Source organism: Abramis brama (assembly GCF_963993115.1).
Source record: "Abramis brama genome assembly, chromosome: 20".
Classification (NCBI taxonomy): domain Eukaryota; kingdom Metazoa; phylum Chordata; class Actinopteri; order Cypriniformes; family Leuciscidae; genus Abramis; species Abramis brama.
In genome coordinates this window covers 13,711,891-13,727,586 of record NC_139982.1, presented here as the reverse complement: position 1 = coordinate 13,727,586, position 15,696 = coordinate 13,711,891, and the positions used below count along the sequence as shown (strand labels likewise).

The 15,696-nt window shown below is 36.9% G+C and overlaps 1 protein-coding gene across 2 annotated transcripts in view; it reads left to right on the top strand.

Annotated features, from left to right (window-relative positions):
* The window catches only part of b4galnt4a (beta-1,4-N-acetyl-galactosaminyl transferase 4a), a 169,692-nt gene that overhangs the window by 84,347 nt on the left and 69,649 nt on the right, over nucleotides 1-15,696 (top strand). Inside the window, exons 3-4 of one of the 2 annotated variants that reach the window (XM_084095454.1) lie at nucleotides 598-699; nucleotides 12,790-12,885. In XM_084095454.1, coding sequence (XP_083951580.1) covers nucleotides 598-699; nucleotides 12,790-12,885 — 198 coding nt within the window. The remainder of the gene's footprint in view (nucleotides 1-597; nucleotides 700-12,789; nucleotides 12,886-15,696) is intronic. The other variant, XM_084095455.1, reaches the window with a different exon arrangement.

Below are 15,696 nucleotides of genomic sequence, written 5' to 3'. Positions count from 1 at the left end.
CATTGAAGTTAATGACTATTTTTGTAGTCACGTTTTTTGGGTTATATTGCACTTTGCAGACGGTCCCTTCGAACTTGTCTCTCAGCCGCCTGCTCACAGAGATCCATTTAGCCTATATTATAAAGCTTGTTTTGAGGGAAATTTGGTTGTAGCTCTACGTTACTGTGATTGTACATAAGTATAATTTGTGTTTTAACAACGTTTAGCTCACGAGTTACTGATCCGGGAAGTTCGAATCTGTGAATATATATAACTCCACCTTGAGTTAAGCACTGACCGCATGGCATTTTTATGGCATATATATGCCATATATATATATATATATATATATATATATATATATATATATATATATATATACAGTAGTCAACATGAAGTTGAAGTGGATCAAATAAAAGTTCATCAAAGTTGTCCTAAGACAAGAACGGGTATTGTTCAAAATTCATGCATTACTTTAATGAAAGGTTTTGATCCACTTCAAATGTTGACTCTACTGTATATATATATACAGTATATTAGAAAATACCATGAGATTAAAATGTCATAATCTTTGAAAATGAAATGTTGCCATTGACATCTCTGTCTGTTTCTCTCTAGCAGGAAGATGAGCGCAACGCTGGCACCGTTCATGACAAAGATCAAGCTGAAATCCGCAAGTTGCTCACGCAGAAGTACAAAAAGTTGCCATGGAAACCAGAGGTATGAGCATCATGCTTTACTTTATTTTTTGCCATTTTGCGTGTGACAATGACTCATTATCGCTCTCTTTTGTTTGCCAGCTGTGTAAGTTCTTAATGAGAACTTCTCAAACCTTCACTGAAGCTCTTAATAAGCACATGTTGGCCTGGACCATTTTCTGTAACATGCAATTTTGTGCAATGAACAAATTGCATTACTGTCAGATTTGAAAATCATCTGCAATATCTGCTAAGATTTATCTCACATTTTCAGGGCTTAAGTTAGAGTGCTTATTAGTATTCAAAGTCTGAGTGTGGTTGTTCTTGTAATTTTACTTAATTACTGAACCGAAATGCTGCTCAACCTACTGGATAAAAGAAAATGCAAATTTGGAAAATCATAATCTCTTTCTGCTTTTTTTTGCCGACTATCCGACTCCATTAAAGTGACATTATTGTCATAATTATTCCCGTTAGATATAGTAAAAAGGGTTCCTCCTAAGCTGCTTATTTGAGAGCGCACAGGATTTAACCGAGTGCTCTGAACTGTGGGCATTTCAAACCGTGAGGCTGCTAAACCAAACCACCACATGCAAAATAATGAGTCAGAGCCGCTATATAAATCACTATGAATGAGGGCAGGTGAATTAGATGTACCATTTCAAAATAATAGCATAGAGGTGGGAAAATGCTGAGCACAAATGGCAGCGGTTTGTTTTCATGGGCATTAGGGATGTGATGGCATCGGCTCTCTGAGGTCCGGTTAATGCACGGCTCTAAAACTCTCTAGCCGGGTAACTATATACAGCTATTGGCACAGTAACACCAAAGTAAGATACGAGGTATTTACCAATTGCACTGTTGCTGAAGTCTAGTATCGAGCTTTGCAGCTGATTGTCCGTGAAAGTGAACATTCGGAGATGACGTGCCACTTCGATGCCTCCGGTGTGGATGGATCCACAGTTCCAGCATGACTAAATATCCCTGATATGCTTTACTGAGTCTGTGAAGGAATTCGACTGACCTTCACAAAGGCCTGACCTGAAACCCACTTGAACAAACTTTTTTTTTCCAACGCTGACTTGTGTCAGGACTCATCTGGAAGGAAAACATCATATGAATAAACATGGATCATTTCAAATGCACACTGCAGTTATCAGATTTTAAAGTGTTCATTTTTTGTTCATATTTTCAGCCTATTTTCAAAGGGATGCACCAATATTAAAATACTTTTTTTTTTTTTTTAAATGTTATTGGCAATATTAAAATTATATGCCATAAAATTGTAAATAATAATACACACTAGAAATACATAATAGTTTTAAGTGCTAGAAGTTTATTTAAGCATCACGAAATGCATTAATGCACATTAATTAACAATGTTAAAAGATTAACGTTAAGTGAGTGTTAGATGACTGCAATTGCATTTCTACTGTTTCCTTGTTTTTTATTGTTATTTTAGGTTTTTTTAAAAATAATTTGTAGTATTTCTTAATATTTTCATTTTTATATTTTCAGTTTTCATTTAAAATATTAGTATTTTTTGCAATTTTGTTGTGCTTTTTGTTTGTTTTTTATATTTCTACTTAGTTTTATTTTTATTTCGGTTTTAGTTTAGTAATTTTAGTACCAAATGTTCAAGGACAAATTTTCTTGTATGTGCGCACATATACAGAGTATATACCATTAGTTGCCAAAGCAACATTTCTAATTTTCATTGAAGTTTAAGTTTATAATGTAATATTTATGATAATAGACTTGATTTCTTGAATGATTTCTTAATAGAGTCCTTACTACTACTAAAAAAATACATATACAATTAAATATAGGCTAAATATATATGCAATATGAAACATTACTGAAAAAAAAAAGTATATATCGCTTATATATTTTTTTTTCTTTTTATTTTTTTGATCTGACTGCAGAAAACTGTACTAGTACTACATGTACTAGTAGTGTTCTTTATATGTTTGCAGCTTTTGCTTTTCTCCTGTGTTAGGCATTGAATGTTGTGTTAAGCGTCAGCCCCAGTTGCTTCTGGGAGAATGGATGGCCGGTCCCTGACAAGTCTCACAAGCCGTGATATTTATAGGAGTGAACACAAGTGATAGCCAGCCGAATAACAGCCCCTGAGTTCAGGCAGATGTTCACAGCTTAGCAAAGCAAACAGAGGCTGATATTGCTCAAAATTAGAGCAATTCATTCCCTAAACTCGTGACAAGAGAAATGGCTTGTGGTTTTGTGAGATCATTGGCAAAGTCGGCTGTTCCGATTGGCCATTCACTCAACCAATGAGACACAAAGATGAAAAAAGATGGACAGACCTTGAACCCTTCGTGAAGAGAGATGTAGGTGCGAGGCTAAAGAGAAGGGATTGACGGAGGATTGATGGTAATGGGCACAAGGCCATTAGCAGGACTACAGTCAATAGACGGTGTGTTGAATTTATGGCGCTTTATAGATTCACTGCAACGGCAGTGGGCTGCATGATACGTCGGTCTCATATAGATGACTTTGACCTCTGGCCTTCACTGCTCACATTCATTTCCACATTTCTGCTTTTGTGCTAAGAGCATCATTGCTTTTTTTCCTCCTCTGAGGATGATATTCGTTTTCCTTCTTTGAGGAACTCTCTTTAGTCTCCCTCTAAATGACAGTGCTGACAGCAGTTATCCAAAGCCATTATGTGTCATTAGAGATTTGAGAAAATTGTGAGCATCAGCAACTTCCCATCGAGTTATTACAGTACAGTCACGAAGACCAGAGCTGGTATATCTGTATTATATCTATGATCTCAAGCACAAACATCTTCTATAGCAGCAAAACTTGTCTAAATTGGCTTGTCTGTGCGCTTCCTAAATGGCTAGCTGAATAATTGGTCTTAACGAAGTACTGAATGGTTTGGCAAGTTGGTGACCCCGATTTGACACATTTCGTAGGGAGTGTTTACAGTATGTATGATATGTTATTGCATTCACAAACAGTTAGATGGAGCATAACATGTCGCCAGCCACCGCTAGCATTTTTGATAATTTTCACAAAATTTTCATTGCCCCCAGAATATTTTGTTGTATGACAATCTGAACATGCAATATATCAAAAGAAAGAACAGACCCTCTGATTTTACACAAAAAACCCTGTTTTTTTTGTTTAATCAACACTTGAATGTGGATTAAGTTTCATAAAAAACAACATTTTTAGCAAAAAGCTGAGAAAATCTTGTTTTTGTCAAAGACTACGATGATTAAAGCATAGATGGAGTAGATCAAGTCCACAAACACCCTCTAAGGTTGCACAGTCCTGGTCGACATTTCATTCAGTAACATTAGGCAGTTTTGATTTATATGCTGTTTTATGTTTGATGATCATGTTATTTTACATTAAACATTAAATATGCTATCACTTGTTTCTGCTTCTTCTTCGCCTGTGTTTTGCGCTTTCAGAAGTTGCGTAATAGCGCCCCCCTACTGTCTAACAGTGAAAACAAGTAAAACTGTAGACTAAGCTAACCGGCTAATCAACTAATGGTATGCTAATTACGTTAATCATTGCATTAATTGATTAGTTTGCAAAATCTAGGCCAGGGGTTCTCAACTCTGGCCCTCGAGATCCACTTTCCTGCAGATTTCTTCTCCAACCAGTCAGTCAAAGAACGGAAGTCAGAGGCTCTGTTTTGAAATCGCTCAATTAAAAAGGTATTTATACCTGTATATTATTACGCTGTAGCCACATTGGACCATTGGTTTGGAAAATTAATGGATGGATGATTCAGTTGCGGGCGCCATCTTCTGGTTAGACGCGGGAATTCATTTGATTCGACTGTCAAAGTGCATTATGGGTATTCTCTAGCTGTTGAGTGTTCATTGGTTGCACACTCGTTACTGAGGTGCATTATGGGATTGAATGAGTGCACTCGATAACGTCCACTATGGTTTCGGACACCACTGCAAATGGCTGTTCCATCAAATAGTGCCATATTTATGGGTATATGGGGCGATTTTGAACTGTCACGTTCAACAGTCCTGGTGAAAATTTCCACCAATAAGACCACTTGGTCTCCAACACTATTAGCAAAACAAGATAATAGCACCAGAAGAACACTTTAGCACCCTCATCAGTAGTGGCCAAAACATCCAGCCGAGGAAAATTGACATCTTCACCCTTTATTCAATTTTTTTTTATTTTTTTATTGCGTAGTTGTGCTTGGAGTCAATTGTTTTATGTGTGAAATCACAATAAAACATGTAAAATTGTCAGACATTTTTGGCCACGCTATCATACAAAGAAATAATGAACACATGCAAAAACGAGAGAACCAATGAAGTATTAATAACTGAATATGCAGTTGTCAATGCATGCTTTTTGATTTTCGATGCATTTTTTTACATAGTAAAATAAAACCTGTAGCTGTAGTTCGCCAACTTTTTTTGCCAAACAACTTTGTCAGATAAATACCTTTACCAAGTTTTTGGTTTTGGCCACTACCGTATAGGGATGCATGATATATCAGTCTCCATATCGGTATCGGCAGATATATGATCATTTTTAAAGTTTTAGTTATCAACCCGATAAGAAATTGTGGCTGATATATTAAAGCTGAAATATAAAAGCTAAAAGCCTTCAGATGTGCACTGTTAACGGCTGTTGCACTCAGTGGAATTGCTGTGGGGTCTTGAGTGACTTGAGACATCGCCGATCAGCTCGCTGTTTGTTGGTGGACTAGCCGACCACTTTGGCCTCTCCCACAAATGGGAACGTAGCGTAGCATACTGTCTAGACCAACTCCAGAGAGCAATTCTGCATTAGATGCCCACAGATGCACAATTGTGGAGCACGCCACATCTCTGATGCCCGATCCCAGAGGCATTGTGGGTGACAAATGGTGGCATTGCTTGTCATTCTGAGCGTTGGTGGATTGTTTGTCTGTGTCACACACAAGCCTGCTTTCGTGGAACGTGATTCCTCCGTGGGTTGCTGTTGGGCTTGGGCTTAGTGTCTGGTATTGAGAGGATTTAGATCAATGGGCTTCATCCGGACTGACAGAGAAAAGTGAAGGTCAGATGCTTTTTTAGATGCACTCATGGGATGTGAGGTTTGCTCTTAGAAATACAATAGGCTCCTGGGAAAAAATATATTACTCTGGTGATTTTTTGTGCTGGAACAGAGCCATCTTTTCTGGCTCTGTAAAGTGTGTATGGTGTGATTTTTCTGACCGGTGTGTGATTCTCAGTCATTTTGTAGTATGTGAACCCTACCAAACATTCCCAAACACAACAACTCTCATGGGACGTTAAATGCAGTTGCAGTGACAAAGTGATCACTAGACATTAATTTGACTTCTGTATATAAAATAAAATAAATATTTCCAGCCAGATAAGACAATTATTTTCATAGCATAGATTAGCATTTATAGCAATAATGATGCGACAGGGTGATCCAAGCTAATACAAACTAAACATGTTCTAAGAACATTTTGCTAACGTTCCCATTAAGTTATAAAAACGTTATTTCTAAGTGTTTTTTAAATGTTTTAAAAATGTGGTTATGCGAGCGTTAAGGAAACATTCCATTATATCACTTTGCAAACATTTTGGGAAAGTTACTTTTGAATGTTCTCTGAACGATCTGAAACGAGTAAAACATTAAATGAATGCCCAACTGAAACGTTTCAGAAAATGTTCTATGAACAATGTATTTTTATAATGATGTTTTTGTGCTTATGTTTTGAGAACATTATTAAAGACCTTGGACCAAAGAACTTTGAACGAACATTCTATTAATGTTCCTGGAAGAACGTTTGTTCATAACTTTGAGAGAACATTGCCAGAAAGCCAGCCCGTGAGCGGAGAGCGTTCCCTGTTAGCTGGGATGTCAGTATTCCTCCAGAGGCTGTGTAACATTAATCTGAGGAGCGGACTCTCTTTCTTCGTCTTCCCAAATACAGGTCATTAGCCGGTTCTGGGAAGCAGCAGAGTTCCCATTAATGCATTAATGAGAGCGTTTGATTACTATCATCAATCAATATGAGGCCATGTGACATCATAAAGGACACAGATGAGTGATCGTTTGAGAGATCGATCAATGGATATATAAAGCAACACACACAACAAACAATCCAGTTGATATATGCCATTTCATATTTCCTATATTCATGTTAGAATAGATTCAAATCTTGAGTGCATTGAATTACATTTTTATGGTTTCTCCAGGTTTCATGCGATACGACTTTTTGGCAATTGACAGTAAATGAAAACCTATTGTGAAAAGAATTATGTTTAATCAGAAGAAAAAGCATTTGGGCCAAATAGGTTGATCCACAAATCAGTATAATAGAAGGATTTCTGACGGTTCACTGAAGACTGGAGTAATGATGATGAAAATTCAAATTTGCATCAAAGGAATAAATTACATTTACATTTATTTTTTTAAATCGATTAAAATAGTTCACACAGAACTGTTAGCTCACAATATTACTGTTTCTATTTTTGATCAAATAAATGCAGCCTTGGTGAGTGGAAGAGATTTCTTATTATATTATATTATATTATATTATATTATATTATATTATATTATATTATATTATATTATATTATATTATATTATATATGACACTCATATGTCATCTTGACTTTGTGTGAGCATGCGGTTTCGAGCCGTGCGCTCTATTGTTTCATTGTTTGACGTTCGGAGGGTGGTGTTCAGATCCCGGCACTCATGTCTATTTTGGTTTTGGTTCCATGTCTGGGTTTGGACACTCATGCTCTATGTTTCGTCACTCATGGGTTTATTGGTTCATCTCCCCCACCTGTCCTCCCTCATTACCTGTTTTGTTTGCTCCCTATTTATGCTCCTTGTGTTTGTAGTCCTGTGCCAGTTTGTCGTCATATATACTGTATATATACATATATATATCCGGTTCCTGTTACCTTGTCCAGTCCTGCCTGGGGTAGTTTTTGATTGTTTTGTTTTATTTTTTGTCAAATAAAAGCCCCTTTTCCTCACCGCATCCCTCACCAAACCCTGACACTAGCAGCATTTGTTTGCAGATTCCCTTGCTATTATATTTTGTATCTAATGCAGTGACCTTCAAACATGTTTAAGTGTGGCATAAGTGTCCAAATAATTTTGGGGCGACTGCATTAACTGGAGGATGACAAGAACTAGCATGCTCAGAAGGTCAGTCTTGCCTCTTCAAGTCACATTGAGCTGTTGAAGAGCTGCGTAAGTAAGGTTCTTAAATCAGATTCAGAACCATGACCGATCCACACAACCCCCTGTGAGCAAGACTGGTACAGGAATAAACATTATGAAAGAGTAGCGGGAACAGTGGATTCTCTGATTTGCTGATTGAAAAGATCCATTTCCCAAAGAGCGATTTGAATGAGTCACTCTTTGGAAACTGACGCGGTCTTCAAGTTCAACTCAATGATTCACTGATCCGGTTGCAGTGCTTCTGGAGTTAACGGCTCTCTGGCGAGAAAGATTATCAATGAATAACGTCTTTAAATCTCAGTCTGTTTATTGCACAAATCTCTCATATGGCTTCAGAATACTTGGAATTTACAATTTAGTTACTGTAGCATTTCATTGCTTTTTGGCGTAGAGATGAATCTTTCAATCAATCAAGTGTACTGGAGATATTACATGAAGATTATATGAACATTGAAGACAGCTGCCATATTTACCCATGAAGGCGATTGAGTTTAATCAAAACCTCTCAAAAAAAATCCCTGTGATTTTAAACAAGAATGGCACTCTATGAAAATACAGTATGTTCTGCTTGATGGTGTTTATTTATAGCAGTGGAATCGCAGGGTTAATCTCTGTGGCCTAGTTTGTGGGCTGGTACCGAGGATAAAAGCTCACAGCACAAATGAGAGACTGACTCACTGAATTCAACAGGATACGCAATAAAACAGTTGCGAGAATTGAATCAAAGTGCACATTATTGATGCTTATATCATTCCCGGTGGTTGTATATGTGCAGAAACAGAAACTATTTTCAGACTATTCTTGTATGTTGGAAACTTTAATTTCCCTTAGTAGAAATTCAGGGCGAGTGTAGACATCTCCGAGGGTGTGACATTGTTAAAGATAGGATGGAAATACATGTGGTCTTAGATCAGCATGTGGTCAGTGCTTTCAACTCTGCTGTTAAAGTGTCAAATCAAGTCAAGTCACCTTTATTTATATAGCGCTTAATAAAATACAGGTTGTTTCGAAGTTGCTTTACAGTGATAATAGGAAAATAATAGGGGTGTAACAATACCCTCATGTCACGATTCAATACATATCACGATACTGAACTCACGATACAATATTATTGCGATACTCCAAGATATGATAAAGGGTTAACATTTTTTTCTGTTGATTAAAATACTAAATTTGATATTATATTGTGGCTGTAAATGAATAGGCTTGGACTTGGTGCTGGAAACCCAAAGCACAGGACAATAAAGACACCAGAATAAAAATATTCGTGATTCTGAAGCTGAAAAACAAATATTTTAGACAAATATTCTTGCACTCTTTCACTGACTAGACATATTTGAAATAATGAAGTGAACTAATGAAGACATTTGGCATTATCAGGACCCCTAAATATTCCCCCATTGCATTATTATACATTATATTCAACATTATATAATATATAGTAGTTTCATATAGTACTGGCAGTAAAACTCTGAAAACTTGATTTTTTTTTCTCACACAGTAATTTTAATTTTGGGTGAACTATACACAATACATATTGTCACTGTTGCTAGCCACGTTTCCAACACGGTCTAAAGTACCGTGAAGATTAGGCAAATAGTCCAGTGACGTAGGACTGCACGCGACTTTACAGTTCCCGCTGGATTTCATCCTCTGAATTTAAGCTTAATAAAGCCTGAACCTCATCGTCGGTCCATCGGTCGTATTTTTTAAACTCCATTGTTGATTCGGAAAGCAGACGACTGTTACTGCACGCACCGCAACAGAAGGTGGTTGAATAAAATGCTGCGTGGAGTCAACCAATCAAAATGCGGCATGAACTCAACCAATCAGTATGTTCAGCGCCCAAGTCCCACCCCTGAAAATTCCTGAACTTTGGAAAAGTACTACCTCGCGAGCAGGGACTTTCGGAGGGGGAAATATTCACCCGGAACTTCATTTAGACCCTGGTTCCTGCGGTGTAAACACACCGAGTACCACCCCAAAGTTCCTAGTTCCTGGGGAAAGTTCCTGCGGTGGAAATGCGGCTATAGTTAGCACTGCTTCAGCCAGAGCTCCAAACAGCAACAGAATTTGACACAAACTCAAAAAAAGAGAGAATTAGTAGACAATAATGTAAAATCTACTACCATTGTAAAGACCCACCCCTTTAGTTACTGTTGCGACGTTCGACAAGCCATGCCGCTCTCATGCCACACATCATGTTCTCACGGAGCAAAGTGGACACTGACAACACGTTGACAGACCAGGTTACTTTTGATATGAAACAAAACCTCAACTTTCAAATTTGGTCCTTTTTAAAAGAAATTTAAACAATAAAAAACGTTTTTGTGGCTCTTTAATGTGCCGTGACAGATCGCTGTAGCACCTCAGTTAAATCTGCTCGTGAACCGATCATCTCTTCCTTCTAGTTAATTTATAGCATCAAATAAACATGAATGAACATCAGAAGGAATGTTGTTTCAACCGCGGAAAGACGTCAGGACACATCGTTTTTCAAGTTCAAATCCACCGACGTTAATCTACTAACGACCCCTAACTGCTTTGTCGGACAAAATGGCGGATTCGGCGGATGGCAGATTATGATTGGTCAGATCGCCTGTCAATCAAACTCTCTGCGAAGGGTGAATTGCGCCATTAAATGGGAACTTAACCTCTGAACAACCATCGTTAACAAGCAATCACCCAAAAAAGATAAAAAATGGATATGGACAATTGGAAAAAATTGGATTAAAAAAAAAATTTTTGGAGCCCTATCCATCCGTGTTATGTCATAACCTTGAAGATTTCTGAAGGAGCTATTTTTGCAGCTTTGTTTGGGTTTGAACATAGTAATCTACAAACTCTTATTTCAAAAGAGCCATATATATATATATAATTTTTTTGCATGATATGACTCCTGGAAAGGCCTTGAAATTGCATCACCAACTGCTTCAAGCTTTCTCAGCAAGAAGCCCACCACTCCTCCTGTGCCTGAGGTCAGTTACCGAAAGTACTATTAGATAAAGTACAGAACTGATGGGTTGACCGAGTTCACCTCAACTGTGATGGTCAGGAACATTTGTACATCAAAGATTCATTGCAAACTGATGCAACCAAACTTTCTCCAGTTCATGAAAGCGAATGAATTTCCCTCCGGTTCCTCAACCGCAAGGTGCCTTTATTCTGAGTCTCTGTGGTGTGCGCAAATGTGGTGTGTAACAGAATTGTGCTTCTGATCTTCTCGTATTGATCGCGTTTAGAGAATTCGCCGAGGGAGAGAAAAGAATCAATTTCACGCCAACAGCAAGGAATAAACAATAACTCCCAGTTCTCTTCTGTCTGCTCAAGTCTAATGTCTTCTGACAGGCACCAAATACCGGGAATAAAATACACTCGGTTGAAGGTGTAGCCGGCTGTCTAATGTGAATATGTCGGTTCTATTTGTCGGGCTTAAAAAGCTTTAACTGACATCGGTGAGAGGAGGCATTCTCAGTATTGTACGTGGTCATCCGTGCTTTAGCATGCTAACTGATGCTAATCGTTTGTGACGCGCCCCATCAGAAGCGAGAGCCGTGAGCGCTTTCTGAAACGATCGGATTTTTCTACTGGGCTGGAAAATGTTCTCGTTTTCCTCCCTCTAGCTTCGGGGTGTAACACCTCTGATGTTCTCCGCTGTGTTTTGTTGTGATTTTTTTTTGGGGGGGGGACCTGTAGACGCTCTGTTGAGCGTGTGGAAAAATGTGCCCGAACACCAGTCGTCTAAATAGCTGTTGTGCTTTATTAATGCTTAACTCCCTGTGGATCAAAACATGGCGGTTCAGTCCTGTTGAGGTCACTCAGCAGCGGTCAGTACAGGATCAGATCTACATCCCTTCTTCTCACGGATCTTCAGCGGTTTGGTGACTCAATCCCTAGTGTCATTCATCTCATAATACTGCAGAGGTTTGCCAAAAATCGTGGTTGTTTTTATAAAAGACTATAGAGTGCTGCAGGGATGGGCTTTTTTAATGCATCAACCTGTTTCCATTGACAAAAACCCAATTGGATTTTTCCATTGGCTTTTGGATTGTTGCAGAAAATGAGCTTTGTGAAATACAAAATATGATTCTTACACGTTTTGTTCATCATTTTCACCAATGAACACAACTTTTATGAATTTTGAAGCCTAAATACAATCACCTGAAGTAACGTAGGCAATAAACGAACTACTGAGGTATTTGTCTAAGCAATACTGTGTTAAATAGTATCTAATTTATGTCAAATTATGTCATTTATTTGATCATTTATGCATGTGGTAATTTGTGACAGCATAAAAAAAAACTGGCTGAAAAAAAATTATACTGTCGGTACGATTTTTTTTTAAAGAGTCTCTTTTGCTCAACAAGGCTGCATTTATTTGATCAATCTAATAAAAAATAAAAAAGTAATATGTTGAAATATTATTACAATTTTAAAAAAAAAATTTTTTATTTGAATACATTATAAAATGTAATTTATTCCTTGTGATCAAAGCTGAATTTTCAGCATCATTACTCCAGTCCAGTAATGATGATGATATGATGCTCAATAAACATTTCTGATTATCATTATATGTTGAAAACTGCTTTATATTTTTGTGGAGAGTGTTTTTTTTTTCAGGATTCTGTGATGAATAGAAAGTTCAAAAGAACAGCGTTTATTTGAAATAGAAACCTTTTGTAAATGTCTTTACTGTCACTTTTGATTAATTTCATGCACCTTTTGCTGAATAAAAGTATTCATTTCTTTAAAAAAAAAGAAAAAAAAAAGACTGACCCAAACTTTTGAGGTCAGTATATATTACAGTGATTGTATTGAGGTTCAGCACGGTTTTTGGTTCACTTCACCAGTGTCTCAGAAAGTAATCTTAATTCATGTCTTACATGTGTCTTCTTGACAGTTTAAAGGTCAAGCGAACCTCCACGTGTTTGAAGACTGGTGTGGCTCCTCCGTCGCTCAGCTCAGGAAGAACCTGCATTTCCCTCTCTACCCCCATGTGAGTATGAATATAGAAGTCTGAGACTATTCTGCTTTTTTATGACATTATATTATAAGCATAACAACTTGAGCGAATAAAAAATAATGTTTTGGTTTCTTTGTCTCTTTTTTTGCTGTAACGAGCTAGCTAAAATGAACGAAATCCAACGATTATGTTCTCCAGCATCATTTGAAAATGATCCGAAGAGTTTCTTGTGCTTCAATAAAAGAAATAACATCTGACAAAGAAGTCACATGATCAATGTCACAAATTAGACTAAATATAATGCAGAATCTGACTTTTTTTTGGTTCATTGTACATTCTTAAACTTAAAAAAAAAAAAAAAAATCCCAAAACTTCCAGGTTTACATGAAGGTCTCAGACGTTTGAACACTTGGATATGTCTTTTTGTTATTTTCTCAAGAATGTGCTCATGTATATGTCTTTCATACTTCAAAACTCCCATAGACCAGATCACATATTCATGTATTCTTGGCTGAAGGGTAGATGAAATTGGTTTGTCTATTGTCCTGGAGCGGCTATAACTCAAACTCCCATCTCAAGAGACATGTGTGGTCATATACACATCATGAGTTTATAGCAGGAAAACTGTGGGAACATATTTTAAAGTCCCCCTGTAGTCAATCATTTTATCCCTTAAAACTCATCTTTGATCACCAAAATTACATATTTAAACCTTTTTTTCTTACTTAAAATAGCTTGAATGTAACTCTACACCCTTGCCTCATTTAGTATCCGCGGTTCTATGAATATGCAAATGAGCCCTGCCTCCACTCACTCACTCACTCCAGCTCAGAGATCCACTCGTTGACGATCACACGTTGACCTGATTGGTTACAAGGTAGTTTGTGACGTTAGAAACACCAGCGATTTCAAACCGTGATTTTGAGACTGTCTTTGTTTCACTGCAGTTTTAAAAAATAATCTGAAAATACTCAGCAATGGTGTTCACTTATGAATATGCACATGGTTTGTCTTAAAGCATGTTAAAAACACCACATAGACATATAAACAACATTAAAAGCTTGATTTTTACCTCAGGGGGACTTTAAGACAAATGCATCAGTTGCTTTGCGTATCTATTCTGGAAATTGTGCATAATGATGGTTTCTGAGAATTAATGATGTACATTATAGCTGCGATGAGATATTTAAAAAATGAATCTTCAATTCCAATGTTGAAACAGTTTGTACTCTTTTGATTGGCCCCATGGCCAGTTTTTAGCTTTAAAGAGGACAATTTGTTTTTAGATGACTGAGTTAATTATTCATTTCAACACGTTAATTATTGAGTATCTGTTTAGCTTGTATGATTTATGAGATAGAGCATACTGTTATGATTGAGTATGTAGAGCAAAATGGAAACAGGTTCATGCTACAAATATTCCTAAAACAGGGATATGATGCACCTCTACAGTCATTGGGATGATAGACTTCAGGGGGGATATTTGAAAGCATGTTGTTTTGGTTTAAACGGCGGCTGTCGTGATGATGTGAGGAAACATAATTGAGTTTTCGAGTAATGTGACAGTGTTGTGTTTGGTCAGATAGGCTTTTTAAAACACCAACCCACGTCTCGCTCTACAGCGGCCATGAATTTGCATGGGGAGCCTAGTGAAGCGTAACTGAAACGGTGGAAAGTAAATATTTGCAGAAAGCTGGGTAAACATGCAGCTATGTGATCGTCGGGAGGAATTTGCTCTTTAGAAGAACTTGTCAGTATGTTTCGCTCGGTTGGAAAATCCATTTCTCTTCTGTGGAAGAGAACTTCAGTGTTATTAGATTTTTAGAGTTCTTCAGACAAATGAAATCTAAAACGTATTTTAGTGGACATAAATGTGTTTAAATTGTACATCTATCTTGATGACTAATCTTGCACTCCAGGGTGTGTCCACATTTCTATCCAATCAAATGCTCTCTAAACACAAATACTCCTCCCCCAATACCAACTGCTTTAGTAAGTTGCAAATCAGTTTACATGGCTTGGCTGTGATGTAATTAAAATCTATTGGCTGTTGTATGAGCTCTTCGATATGTCCCACTCCTTAGGAAATGTTCACCCTGTTTCATAGGAAATAAATGGATGCAAGTAATGAAACTGTGCTTGTTGGTCTGTTTCATTGGAACTTTAAAGGGTTAGTCCACCCAAAATGTTTTATTCTGTCATCATTTACTCACCCTCAAATTGTTCTAAACCTGCAAGAAGTTCTTTATTCTGTTGAACATAAAGGAAGATATTTTGAAGAATGTTGGTAACCAGACAGTTGCTGATTCCCACTGACTTCCATAATAGAGAGAAAAAAAAATACCATGGAAGTCAATGGGAACCAGAAACTGTTTGGTTCTTCAAAATATCTTCTTTTGTGTTCAGCAGAAAAAAGAAATGCATACAGGTTTGGAATAACTTAAGTAAATAAATTTCATTTATGGTGTAAATGTAAATGCTTCAAGTGTAAATGTATTTATTTAGTACAAGCAAAATATAGAAGTTAATTGTTGGTTTAGAAGTTATGAGATTATAAATGATAGTTTTGATAATTAATTATGGACTTCATTCATTCATTCATTCATTCATTGAATCAGTCAATCAATCAGATCATTCATTCAGTCATTCATTGAATCAATCAATCAATCAATCAGTTCATTCATTCATTCATTGAATCAGTCAATCAATCAGATTATTCATTCAGTCATTCATTGAATCAATCAATCAATCAGATCATTCATTCAGTCATTCATTGAATCAATCAATCAATCAATCAATCAATCAATCAGATCATTCATTCAGTCATTCATTGAATCAATCTAT